The sequence below is a fragment of the Bos javanicus genome, chromosome X (assembly GCF_032452875.1).
Source record: "Bos javanicus breed banteng chromosome X, ARS-OSU_banteng_1.0, whole genome shotgun sequence".
Taxonomy (NCBI): domain Eukaryota; kingdom Metazoa; phylum Chordata; class Mammalia; order Artiodactyla; family Bovidae; genus Bos; species Bos javanicus.
In genome coordinates, this window is record NC_083897.1 from 65,693,170 (window position 1) to 65,707,589 (window position 14,420).

General features: G+C 38.3%; 1 protein-coding gene across 1 annotated transcript in view; it reads right to left on the reverse strand.

The window, feature by feature from the left end:
- The window catches only part of LRCH2 (leucine rich repeats and calponin homology domain containing 2), a 104,125-nt gene that overhangs the window by 24,735 nt on the left and 64,970 nt on the right, over positions 1 to 14,420 (reverse strand). The window contains exons 12-13 of the mRNA XM_061409537.1: positions 12,754 to 12,819; positions 73 to 121 (exon numbers count right to left, since the gene is read on the reverse strand). Coding sequence (XP_061265521.1) covers positions 73 to 121; positions 12,754 to 12,819 — 115 coding nt within the window. The remainder of the gene's footprint in view (positions 1 to 72; positions 122 to 12,753; positions 12,820 to 14,420) is intronic.

Genomic DNA, 14,420 nt, shown 5'->3' on the forward strand with positions numbered 1-14,420 from the left:
CAAGATAATTTATTTTAATGAAATAAATGAGAAAAAAATATTAGATATAACAGAAATTTAATTTCTTCTTACCTGCCATATGAGGGGTGATAATGGTGAATTAACTTCATCTGCTGAGACACTAAAAAATTAAAAATGGCTTATTATTTAAAATATTTAGAATTACTCTTAGGTATACATTTTTAACATTATAAAATTATCAGTTTTTTCTTTTTACCAGAAATCTAAAGAATTTACCCATGCCTATGCTTTGAACTAATAACATAAAACTTTTACAAACCGTATTCAATTCTGATTAACTTATGCTCGTTTAAAAAACATCAAAATGCATTTATTATTTAATAACACCCTATGCATAGAGCTACTCTAGAGACTTTTGAGCCCAAAAGAAATGTAGTATCTGGAGATATATGGTCAAAAATATTATAGGATATTTATTATATTAATTCATTACCAAAAACTAAAAAAAAAATGCAATTTCTTTAGATGATCTGCATGAAACTTCAAGTGACCTAATATAATTGGAGTTCCAAAATAATATATGCTATGTGATAGGAATGATGAAGATAAATAAAGACTTCAAAATTTCAAATTTCATGAAAACAATAAACACACAACACACAAATTTGAGCACAATGAACTCCAAGCAAAAAAAAAAAAAAAAAAAAGACGAATACTACAATAAGATACATCACAATTAAATTAAAAGCAAATGATAAAGATAAAATATAAAAAGCAGCCAGAGAAAAAAATACACATTAGGCTCAGTAAACTGACAAGAGAGTTCTCAAAGGAAACACTGCAATCCAGAAGACAGGAGAAAAACCTCTTTAAAGTACCAAAAGAAAACAAAATTCTCAAATATATTCTCATATATATATATGCTAGTATAAAATTCTCATTTGATAACTTTGTTTTGTATACTAGCAAAGATATCTTTCAAAAATGAAAGTGAAATACTCTTTTATGGCCACACCATGTGGCTTATGGGATCTTAGTTCCCTGACCAGGGGTTGAACTAACCACTGGACAACCAGGGAATTGTCAAGACGTTTTAAAACATTACAGAAACTGAAGGATTCAACATCAGCAGACCAGCAGTAAAAGTAATGTGAAAATAGTTCTTTCAGATAGAAGGAAAATGATATGCATGGAAATACAGAACTACACAAAGGAACTAAGGCTACTGGATGGTAACTAAAGGGGTAAAGATAGAAGACATTATTCTGATTAAATCTCTTTAAAGAAAAAATTGACTAAAGTAAGAATAATAACCATGTAAAATACACAGAAGAACTGTACAACAAAGATCTTCACGACCCAGATAATCACGATGGTGTGATCACTCATCTAGAACCAGACATCCTGGAATGTGAAGTCAAGTGGGCCTTAGGAAGCATCACTACGAACAAAGCTAGTGGAGGTGATGGAATTTCAGTGGAGCTATTTCAAATCCTGAAAGATGATGCTGTGAAAGTGCTGCACCCAATATGCCAGCAAATTGGGAAAACTCAGCAGTGGCCACAGGACTGGAAAAGGTCCGTTTTCATTCCAATCCCAAAGAAAGGCAATGCCAAAGAATGCTCAAACTACTGCACAATTGTACTCATCTCACATGCTAGTAAAGTAATGCTCAAAATTCTCCAAGCCAGGCTTCAGCAATATGTGAACCATGAACTTCCTGATGTTCAAGCTGGTTTTAGAAAAGGCAGAGGAACCGGAGATCAAATTTCCAACATCCGCTGGATCATGGAAAAAGCAAGAGAGTTCCAGAAAAACATCTATTTCTGCTTTATTGACTATGCCAAAGCCTTTGACTATGTGGATCACAATAAACTGTGGAAAATTCTGAAAGAGATGGGAATACCAGACCACCTGATCTACCTCTTGAGAAATCTGTATGCAGGTCAGGAAGCAACAGTTAGAACTGGACATGGAACAACAGACTGGTCTTAAATAGGAAATGGAGTACGTCAAGGCTGTATATTATCACCCTGCTTATTTAACTTCTATGCAGAGTACATCATGAGAAACGCTGGACTGGAAGAAACACAAGCTGGAATCAAGATGGCCGTGAGAAATATGAATAACCTCAGATATGCAGATGACACCACCGTTATGGCAAAAAGTGAAGAGGAACTAAAAAGCCTCTTGATGAAGGTGAAAGAGGAGAGTGAAAAAGTTGGCTTAAAGCTCAACATTCAGAAAACGAAGATCATAGCATCTGGTCCCATCACTTCACGGGAAATAGATGGGGAAATAGTAGAAACAGTGTCAGACTTTATTTTTTGGGGCTCCAAAATCACTGCAGATGGTGATTGCAGCCATGAAATTAAAAGACGCTTACTCCTTGGAAGGAAAGTTATGACCAACCTAGACAGCATATTCAAAAGCAGAGACATTACTTTGCCAACAAAGGTCCGTCTAGTTAAGGTTATGGTTTTTCCTGTGGTCATGTATGGATGTGAGAGTTGGACTGTGAAGAAGGCTGAGCACCGAAGAAATTGATGCTTTTGAACTGTGGTGTTGGAGAAGACTCTTGAGAGTCCCTTGGACTGCAAGGAGATCCAACCAGTCCATTCTGAAGGAGATCAGCCCTGGGATTTTTTGGAGGGAATGATGCTGAAGCTGAAACTCCAGTACTTTGGCCACCTCATGCGAAGAGTTGACTCATTGGAAAAGACTCTGATGCTGGGAAGGATTGCGGGCAGGAGGAGAATGGGACGACAGAGGATGAGATGACTGGATGGCATCACTGACTCGATGGACGTGAGTCTGAGTGAACTTCGGGAGTTGGTGATGGACAGGGAGGCCTGGCGTGCTGCGATTCGTGGGGTCACAAAGAGTTGGACATGACTGAGGGACTGAACTGAACTGAATATCCCAAGTCCGGGGTCGGGGCGGCAGCCGAGAGGAACTACCCTGTGTCTGAGGTCAGGGGATGCATTCGTGAGTGCCAGGCTGCGACTGTGGAGGAGCAGCTGAGAGGAGGTACCCCAAGTCCAAGATCAGGGGCGGCAGCTGGGAGGAGCTACCCCACGTCCAAGGAGCGGTGGCTGCACAGGCACAGGAGGGCCAAGAGGAGCTACTCCATGTTCAAGGTCAGGAGGGGCAGCAGTGAGGAGATACCCCTCATCCAAGGTAAGGAGTAGTGGCTGCACTTTGCTGGAGCAGCCATGAAGAGATACCCAAGTAAAACGGTAGGTGTTGCAAGAGGGCATCAGAGGGCAGACACACTGAAACCATAATCACAGAAAACTAGTCAATCTAATCACACTAGGACCACAGCCTTGTCTAACTCAATGAAACTAAGCCATGCCCAGTGGGGCCACCCAAGACGGGCAGGTCATGGTGGAGAGGTCTGACAGAATGTGGTCCACTGGAGATGGAAATGGAAAACCACTTCAGTATTCTTGCCTTGAGAACCCCATGAACAGTATGAAAAGGAAAAATGCTAGGATACTGAAAGAGGAACTCCCCAGGTCTGTAGGTGCCCAATATGCTACTGGAGATCAGTGGAGAAATAACTCCAGAAAGAATGAAGGGATGGAGCCAAAGCAAAAACAATACCCAGCTGTGGATGTGACTGGTGAGAGGAGCATGGTCCAATGCTGTAAAGAGTAATACTGCATAGGAACCTGGATGTTAGGTCCATGAATCAAGGCAAATTGGAAGTGGTCAAACAGGAGATGGCAAGAGTGAACGTCAACATTCTTGGAATCAGCGAACTAAAATGGACTGGAAGGAGTGAATTTAACTCAGATGACCATTATATCTACTACTGTGGGCAGGAATCCCTTAGAAGAAATGGAGTAGCCATCATGGTCAACAAAAGAGTCCAAAATGCAATACTTGGATGCAATCTCAAAAACAAGAGAATGATCTCTGTTCGTTTCAAAGGCAAACCATTCAGTATCACAGCAATCCAAGTCTATGCCCCAACCAGTAATGCTGAAGAAGCTGAAGTTGAACAGTTCTATGAAGACCTACAAGACCTTCTAGAACTAACACCCAAAAAAGATGTCCTTTTCATTATAGGGGACTGGAATGCAAAAGTAGGAAGTCAAGAAACACCTGGAGTAACAGGCAAATTTGGCCTTGGAATATGGAATGAAGCAGGGCAAAGGCTAATAGAGTTTTGCCAAGAGAACGTACTAGTCATAGCAAACACCCTCTTCCAACAACACAAGAGAAGACTCTACACATGGACATCACCAGATGGTCAACACCAAAATCAGATTGATTATATTCTTTGCAGCCAAAGATGGAGAAGCTCTATACGGTCAACAAAAACAACACCGGGAGCTGACTGTGGATCATATCATGAGCTCCTTATTGTCAACTTCAGACTTAAATTGAAGAAAGCAGGGAAAACCACTAGACCATTCAGGTATGACCTAAATCAAATCCCTTATGATTATACAGTGGAAATGAGAAATAGATTTAAGGGACTAGATCTGATAGACAGTGCCTGATGAACTATGGACTGAGCTTCCTGACACTGTACAGGAGACAGGGATCAAGACCATCCCCACTGAAAAGAAATGCAAAAAATCAAAATGGCTGTCTGGGGAGGCCTTACAAATAGCTGTGAAAAGAAGAGAAGCAAAAAGCAAAGGAGAAAAGAAAAGATTTAAGCATCTGAATGCAGAGTTCCAAAGAATAGCAAGGAAAGATAAGAAAGCCTTCTTCAGCAATCAATGCAAAGAAATAGAGGAAAACAACATAATGGGAAAGAATAGAGATCTCTTCGAGAAAATTAGAAATACCAAGGGAACATTTCATGCAAAGATGGGCTTGATAAAGGACAGAAATTGTAGGGACCTAACAAAAGCAGAAGATATTAAGAAGAGGTGGCAAGAATACACAGAAGAACTGTACAAAAATGTTCTTCATGACCAAGATAATCACAATGGTGTGATCACTCATCTAGAACCAGACATCCTGGAATGTGAAGTCAAGTGGGCCTTAGAAAGCATCGCTATGAACAAAGCTAGTGGAGGTGATGGAATTCCAGTTGAGCCCTTTCAAATCCTGAAAGATGATGCTGTGAAATTGCTGCACTCAATATGCCAGCAAATTGGGAAAACTCAGCAGTGGCCACAGGACTAGAATTCCAATCCCAAAGAAAGGCAGTGCCAAAGAATGCTCAAACTACCACATAGTTGCACTCATCTCACACGCTAGTAAAGTAACACTCAAAATTCTCCAAGCCAGGCTTCAGCAATACGTGAACCGTGAACTTCCAGATGTTCAAGCTGGTTTTAGAAAAGGCAGAGGAACCAGAGATCAAATTGCCAACATCCACTCGATCATCGAAAAAGTAAGGGAGTTCCAGAAAAACATCTACTTCGGCTTTATTCACTCTGCCAAAGCCTTTACTGTGTGGATCACAATAAACTGTGGAAAATTCTGAAAGAGATGGGAGTACCAGACCACCTGATCTGCCTCTTGAGAAACCTATATGCAGGTCAGGAAGCAACAGTGAGAACCGGACATGGAACAATAGACTGGTTCCAAATAGGAAAAGGAGTACGTCAAGGCTGTATATTGTCACCCTGTTCATTTAACTTCTATGCAGAGTACATCATGAGAAATGCTGGACTGGAAGAAGCACAAGCTGGAATCAAGATTGCCGGGAGAAATATCAATAACCTCAGATATGCAGATGACACCACCCTTATGGCAGAAAGTGAAGAGGAACTAAAAAGCCTCTTGATGAAGGTGAAAGAGGAGAGTGAAAAAGTTGGCTTAAAGCTCAACATTCAGAAAACGAAGATCATGGCATCTGGTCCCATCACTTCATGGGAAATAGATGGGGAAACAGTGGAAACAGTGTCAGACTTTATTTTTTGGGGCTCCAGGGTCTCTGCGGATGGTGATTGTAGCCATGAAACTAAAAGACACTTACTCCTTGGAAGGAAAGTTATGACCAACCTAGACAGCATATTCAAAAGCAGAGACATTACTTTGCCAACCAAGGTCTGTCTAGTCAAGGCTGTGGTTTTTCCAGTAGTCATTATTGGATGTGAGAGTTGGACTGTGAAGAAAGCTGAGTGCTGAAGAATTGATGCTTTTGAACTGTGGTATTGGAGAAGACTCTTGAGAGTCACATGGACTGCAAGGAGATCCAACCAGTCCATTCTAAAGGAGATCAGTCCTGGGTGTCTTTTGGAAGGAATGATGCTGAAGCTGAAACTCCAGTACTTTGGCCACCTCATGTGAAGAGTTGACTCATTGGAAAAGACTCTCATGCTGGGAGGGATTGGGGACAGGAAGAGAAGGGGATGACAGAGGATGAGATGGCTGGATGGCATCACTGACTTGATGGACGTGAGTTTGAGTGAACTCCGACAGTTAGTGATGGACAGGGAGGCCTGGCATGCTGCAGTTCATGGGTTCGCAAAGAGTCGGACACGACTGAGCGACTGAACTGAAATGAACTGATGTTAACACAAATGTAAAACGTATGGCAACAATACTGCAAAGGCCAGGAGGGAAGATATAGAAGTATACTCTTGTTCTTATCCAATATATATATATGGCATAATAGCACTTAAAGATAGACTGTGATAAATTAAATATACTTTAAACCCTAAAACAATCACTAACATAACAACTAGTTATGTCTAATAAGCCCACAACAGAGATAAATAGGAATTTAAAATGTAATTCAAAAGATAGGAGAAAAAGAAGGAAGATATTAAAAATAATGCATAAGACAAAATTTAAACACCTAATGATAGAGTAGACTTAAATCCATTAATACCAGTAGTTTCAATTAAATATTAAAAATCCTAACATTGGAATTAATAGTTAGATTGTCAGATTTGATAGAAAAGGAAGATGCTACCATATGCTAACAACAAGAAACTGCCTTTCTCCATAAAGACACAAATAGGTTAAATATAAAAGGAAGAAGAAAGATATATCATGTAAACACTCAGAAAGAAACTAAACTAGAAGAAAGCTGAGGTGACTCTATACTATCAGGGAAGTATACTTCAGAGCAAAGAATATAACCAGGGGACTTCCCTGGCGGTCCAATGGTTAAGAGTCTGTGCATCTCTTGAAGGGGGCATGGGTTTGATCCCTGATTGAGGAACTAAGACCCTGTACACCACACACAAAAAAGCCACCCTAACCAGGAATATTTAAAAAGTCATTTTATAATGACAAAGATGTAAATCCACCAAAAGGACATTATAATCCTAAACATTTATATATTTAATAACAGCTTTAGAATATATGAAGGAAAAATGAAAGAACTTTAAAGACAAATTCACAGTGTTGGAAATTTCAAATAGTCTCCTATCACTGCAGATGGTGACTGCAGCCATGAAATTAAAAGATGCTTACTCCTTGGAAGGAAAGTTATGACCAACCCAAAGCATATTGAAAAGCAGAGACATTACTTTGCCAACAAAGGTTCGTCTAGTCAAGGCTATGGTTTTTCCTGTGGTCATGTATGGATGTGAGAGTTGGACTGTGAAAAAAGTTGAGTGCCAAAGAATTGATGCTTTTGAACTGTGGTCTGGAGAAGACTCTTGAGAGTCCCTTGGACTGCAAGGAGATCCAACCAGTCCATTCTGAAGGAGATCAGCCCTGGGATTTCTTTGGAAGGAATGATGCTAAAGCTGAAACTCCAGTACTTTGGCCACCCCATGCGAAGAGTTGACTCATTGGAAAAGACTCTGATGCTTGGAGGGATTGGGGAAAAGAGGAGAAGGGGACGACAGAGGATGAGATGGCTGGATGGCATCACTGACTCAATGGACGTGAGTCTGAGTGAACTCCGGGAGTTGGTGATGGACAGGGAGGCCTGGCGTGCTGCGATTCATGGGGTCGCAAAGAGTCGGACACGACTGAGTGACTGATCTGATCTGATTAATTGATAAAAGAAACACTGTTTTGCACCCAGGTGGTGGTAGGGTGGTGAAGACAAACAATGAACAAATAAAGAAGTCTGAGATATGAATAATAAAGTACTGAGAATGTCAGATGGTAAAAAAGTATATATTTACAATGTCAGACAGTACTAAGTTCTGTGGAGAAAAGTAAAGCAGGGTATGCGAAAAGGGAAGAAGGAATGAGGAAGAGACGCTCTTTTATCTAAGCTGTCCAGGGAATCTCGTGCTGAAGCAATGAAAGTTGAGCAGAAACGTAAAGACAAGGGAATAAGCCATATGGTTTTCTGAGAGGAAATCATTTCAATAGAGGCAAAAGCTTTGAGGGGGTGGGAAACTTGGGAGTATTGGGAGTCAACAAGGAGGCCAGTATAACTAGAGAAGAATTAACAAGCAGGAAGAACAAGGCAAAAGGAATGCAGTAGGGAGCCAAATAATGCAAAGGTTCACAAGTCCTTAAAAGACCCTAGTTTTTATTCTGAATGAAATGAGAGATCATTAGAAAATTCTGAAGAACGACATGATGCAACTTACATTTTAAAAATACCAATCTGATTCTTCTTCTTTTTTTTAATTGAAAACAGACTAGAGAGAAGCAAGGATGGAAAGGAGACTTGGTAGAAGGCTGTTATAACTGAAGTAAGAGATTTCTAGGGCTGGGGTGATAGTTGTGGAGGTGGTAAGACATGATCAGATTCTGGGCATATTTTGAAGGTAGAGTCAATAGAATTTGCTAAAGGATTAGTTGTGGAATGTGAAAGAAAGTGACAAGTTACAGATGACTCTGAGGTCTTTGAGCTGAGCAACTATTAATAGAAGGATGGAGCTGACATTTTCTGAAATGGGGAAAAATGCAAGAAGAGTTAAGTTTTGAGGCACAAAGAGAATGATTAAAAGTGCTATATGGGAAGGTTAAGTCTCAAATGCATCATACATCCTAGCAGAGCTGTTGAGTAGGTAACAGGCAATACAACTCTGCTGTGTGTGTGTGTATGTATATATATACATATGTACACAGAAATACACATGCACATGCAGATGTTCATGCATATATACAGAAAACTGGTTTAAGGGGAAAATACCAAAATATTAAGACTTGTCATCTCTGGGGAGTAGGATAATAGATGATTCTTTTTTTCCTTTATGACAAAATTTTCCTATTTTTAAACAATAAAGCTACATTATTCTGATAAACAGGAAAAAACTAAAATTTTGTTTTGTTTTTAAAGAAGAAATTAGGTGACTGTTCTGAAAATGAGAAAAGTGAAAGTAAGAGTTTTGTAAAGAAAAGGCCAAGATTGAATATCACCATTTTGAAGTTTGGGTAATTGGGGCTTTCTCAAGAGAATGTTAGGAACCTGGTGAGGAAGCTTAAGATAGAAATGAAAGAAAATGACAATGTATGGCAAAAACTACTACAATATTGTAAAGTAATTAGCCTCCAATTAAAATAAATTAAAAAAGGAAAGAAACTGAGAAGGAAGGTAATAACAGAAACTTCAAGGACAAAAAACATGTGAGATAAAGAATCAGTATTCAAAAAGGGAGAGAGTGGGTTAAATCCAGTTTAATGCAGGAGATATAGAAGATGAGGGCTCAAACCCTGGGTCAGGAAGAGCTGCTGGAAGAGGAAATGGCAATCCACTCCAGTATTCTTGCCAGAAGAATCCCATGGTCAGAGGAGCCTGGTGGGCTACAACCCATAGGATCACAAAGAGTTGGACATGACTGAATGACTGAGCACACACATACACACAAGTGAAATTTGAGACAGATGAATGTTTCTAGATTTGGGTATAAAAAGTTATCTTATACCTGAACTGAATTCTAAAGCCTAAGTGAAAAATTGTTCAAGCTGGTTTTAGAAAAGGCAGAGGAACCAGAGATCAAATTGCCAACATCCACCCGATCACGGAAAAAGCAAGAGAGTTCCAGAAAAACATCTATTTCTGTTTTATTGACTATGCCAAAGCCTTCGACTGTGTGCATCATAATAAACTGTGGAAAATTCTGAAAGAGATGGGAATACCAGACCACCTGACCTGCCTCTTGAGAAATCTATATGCAGGTCAGGAAGCAACAGTTAGAACGGGACATGGAACAACAGACTGGTTCCAAATAGGAAAAGGAGTACGTCAAGGCTGTATATTGTCACCCTGCTTATTTAACATCTATGCAGAGTACATCATGAGAAACGTTGGACTGGACGAAACACAAGCTGGAATCAAGATCGCCGGGAGAAATATCAGTAACCTCAGATATGCAGATGACACCACCCTTATGGCAGAAAGTGAAGAGGAACTAAAAAGCCTCTTGACAAAAGTGAAAGAGGAGAGGGAAAAAATTGGCTTAAAGCTCAACATTCAGAAAATGAAGATCATGGCATCCAGTCCCATCACTTCATAGAAAATAGATGGGGAAAGAGTGGAAACAGTTTTTTTTTTTTTTTTTTTTTAAAGAAAAAAACAGACTTTATTTTTTGGGGCTCCAAAATCACTGCAGATGATGACTGCAGCCATGAAATTAAAAGACACTTACTCCTTGGAAGGAAAGTTATGACCAACCCAAAGCATATTCAAAAGCAGAGACATTACTTTGCCAACAAAGGTCCATCTAGTCAAGGCTATGGTTTTTCCTGTGGTCATGTATGGATATGAGAGTTGGACTGTGAAGAAGGCTGAGCACCGAAGAATTGATGCTTTTGAACTGTGGTGTTGGAGAAGACTCTTGAGAGTCCCTTGGACTGCAAGGAGATCCAAACAGTCCATTCTGAAGGAGATCAGCCCTGGGATTTCTTTGGAAGGAATGATGCTAAAGCTGAAACTCCAGTACTTTGGCCACCTCAGGCGAAGAGTTGACTCATTGTTAAAGACTCTGATGCTGGGAGGAACTGGCCACCTCACGCGAAGAGTTGACTCATTGGAAAAGACTCTGATGCTGGGAGGGATTGAGGGCAGGAGAAGACGGGGACGACAGAGGATGAGATGGCTAGATGGCATCACCGACTCAATGGACGTCAGTCTGAGTGAACTCAGGGAGTTGGTGATGGACAGGGAGGCCTGGCGTGCTGCGATTCATGGGGTCGCAGAGTCGGACATGACTGAGCGACTGAACTGAACTGAACTGAAGTGAAAAATGGAAGAAGAAGGGGCAATTCCAGCAGAAACACCAGGACACAGAACACAGAGATATGAAATCATGTTGGAATAAAGGAAGGAGTACTATGGTTCCTAGCTGTAAAACGTGCCAGTGCAAGAGTACACAGGCTGAGGCTTACAAGCTAGGCAGAAACTCACTTCAATCTTGTGGGTTAAGCCAAACATTTTAAGCTTTATTCTAAAAGTTAGAAAAAGAAGATTAATAACTTGGAAACACATGTCAGGCCTGTGCTTTAGAACCATCACTCTAAAAAAAAAAAAAAAAAAAAGAACCATCACTCTTACACCATTGGCACAGAAAACAGATTTAAAGGTAGGCCAAACTTGAGAAACGAGGTATGGCTGCGAACTGTTGCCAATAGTCCAGGTAGAAACGTAGAAAAGACAGGGCCTGAGCCAACATCACTGCAACAGGAATGGAGAGGTTGAGACAGATGTAAATAATGTTAAGAAGTTAAGATACAAATAATGTTAACAAGCTAAAGTTTTCTGTGACTGACTGGATTGGGAAGAATGTGTAAGAGAAAGCAATTTCCAATGATTCCAAAGTTGACTATATAAACAGTGGCACATTCACTCAAGGTGCACTATACAGGAGAAGAAATAGATTTGGGAAAAGTAAGTCCAGTTTGGATTGTAAGGTAGTTTGGAAAAGACATCAATGAAATGTATGCATCTGGAGAAAGCAAGCTGTTCTTGTTTCCATACATTAAAAGTTGGGGTTCTGAAGCCAGACTTCCTGGGTTTAAATTCTCACTATACCATTTACTAGCTGTGTGACCCTGAAAAGCTATGGCAATTTCTGAGCCTCAGTTTCTCACCTATAAAATGGGGATGACAATAGCAACAACTTCTTAAGTTATTATGAGGATTAAATGAGATCATACAGCTAAAACACTAAGAATAGTATACATACAACAACCATTTAACAAATGTTAATTCTCTCTGTGTGTTATTCTGTACCCACACCCTAGCCTTCAACTTTTACATTCCCATAGGAATAACTGAGAAGTTGAGTTTGGTGCAAGTTTTCAAACCACCAAAAAGAATAAATAGAAACTTTCAAGGTCCTCTAGTTCTCTGGAATTCATATACCTGGATTTAGACTATGTATTCATATAGAAGAAGTGAATAAAACCTAATGAAAAAGAAATTAAATAGTGAACTATAACATAGAGAACAAATACAATCAATGATAACACATTATTCCTGATCATAATACTAATACAATAAATGTCTGCTAAATGGATAAATATTGAGAGCAAGAGAATGAGATGGTTGGATAGCATCATCAACACAATAGACACAAGTTTGAGCAAACTGAGGAAGATAGTGAAGGATAGGAAAGCCTGGTGTAGTGCAGTTCATAGCATTGCAAAGAGTAGGACATAACTTAGCGACTGAACAACAACAACAGGTGGATAAATGATTCTGTCATCAAAACAAAATGCAGGTATGAGCACAAAAAGTTTAAGTCAGCATTCTTGCATTTGTTTACATCAAAAGTCAATTTAACTTATATTGTATAATACATTAAAAAAATTAAAAAGCCATTTCTTCTTTAAATTATCTCATTATATTAAATTGATATCAATTATTCTATTAAAACCTACATATAGGAACATTACTGTCAAAGGATCAACTCTCATTATACAATATTGACCATAAGAACTAAGATATTTTTATACCTCTTTTCGCATTCCATAGTTTGTTTTGGCTTGTTTCTTATGACATAAGTTGAATGATTAAGAATCCTAGAAGCAAATCAGCACATTAATTTCATAATATATTAAAGAGAATAGTGTATATACATGATATAAAAATGTCGATAATAAACTGCATCTGGTCCATGAAGATCTTTGCTAGAAAACAATATTTAAATATTATTTAGATCAGATGCCCATAAGTTCACTGGCTATTATGAAGGAATGAAGCTCACCAATTCTTCCATGCATTTTCTTTTATAAACCCTTTATCGAGGCTTGGATATTTTCCAGCCATGTTATTTTCCTGTGCATATCAAACTTTTAGCTGAGATAGAAGATAAAGAGATGCAGATTGTTTAAGTATCATCATAACTGACTTCATTTTTCCCAGCATAGCAAATGATAAGGCCATGTAGAAGTAATAAACAATCATTTTGCCAAATAATAAACTTTAATTCCAAATGCAAAGCCAGCACTAAGGTTCAATTCTTTAAAAAAAATCCACAAGTCTATAAAACTTTTAATAACAGAATGAAACAATATATTTGAAGAAAACCAAAAAAAGAAAGAAAAATAAAGACTGATAAACCATTACATGAGAGAACCATTTGTTCATAATTTTATAGAATTCTAAGTATTGATCTCAAAGTCAAAAGCAATGAATAATAATCTATCTTTAATATAAGTAACTAATATATTTGAATTAATATTTATCTATTTACTATGGATATAAATGTTAATTTTCCATTTTAAAGTTTAGTTTTATAGGTAGTAGAATATCTGCCTTTTATTCAAAATAATATAACCAGATGTCAACTATCAAAAGAGTACACAGAAGAAGAGAATTTCAAATTAAAGATACATATTGACTATTAAAATACATAATGAAATAAATATAAGTTCATAATTACAGAAAGATGGTTTCATAAAGAAACCAATTTCCACTACCCCAGTTTTTCTCACTAGCTAAGATCTAGTAGAGCCTCAACAGGAGGAAGCTACAGAGAGAGGCAAATGACAAGTATCACATACAAAGCAGTGTAGCTTTGCACCAAGTAATTTCTAGATTACTGACATCTTTATTCTTCTTTGTGTGGACAGGCACTAAAATTGTATTGAATCCCCAAATGCAGAGGAATTTAGATAATAAAATATCTAAGAACATCAGGAAAAAATATATCATTAAAGACTAATTTTTTAAAAAGGAAGTGAATCCTAAGAATTCTCTTCACATGGAAAAATATTTTTTCTGTTTCTTTATCTGTGTATGAAATGATGGATGTTCACTAAACTGCTTATGATAATGATTTCATGATTTATGGAAGTCAAATCATTATACCAAACACCTTATACAAGGTGTTTGTATAATTAACATACATGTTAATTATATCTCGATAAAACTGAAAGAGTAAAAAATTGATTTAAAAAGGAGATGTATCCTTTTTAACACTGCAAAGTTCCTGGGAGAGGGGGAGGGTCAGAATTATTCCCTTGGAAGGGGGCATCAAACTACAATGCTCCCCACTGCAGTAAATTCAGAATTCTCCCCACACCACACACACTAGTGTTGTGACTACTAATGTGCATGAGTCACATTAGAGGAGAAAGAAAAATATTGAGCTCTACTTACTGATATAATATATTTTATA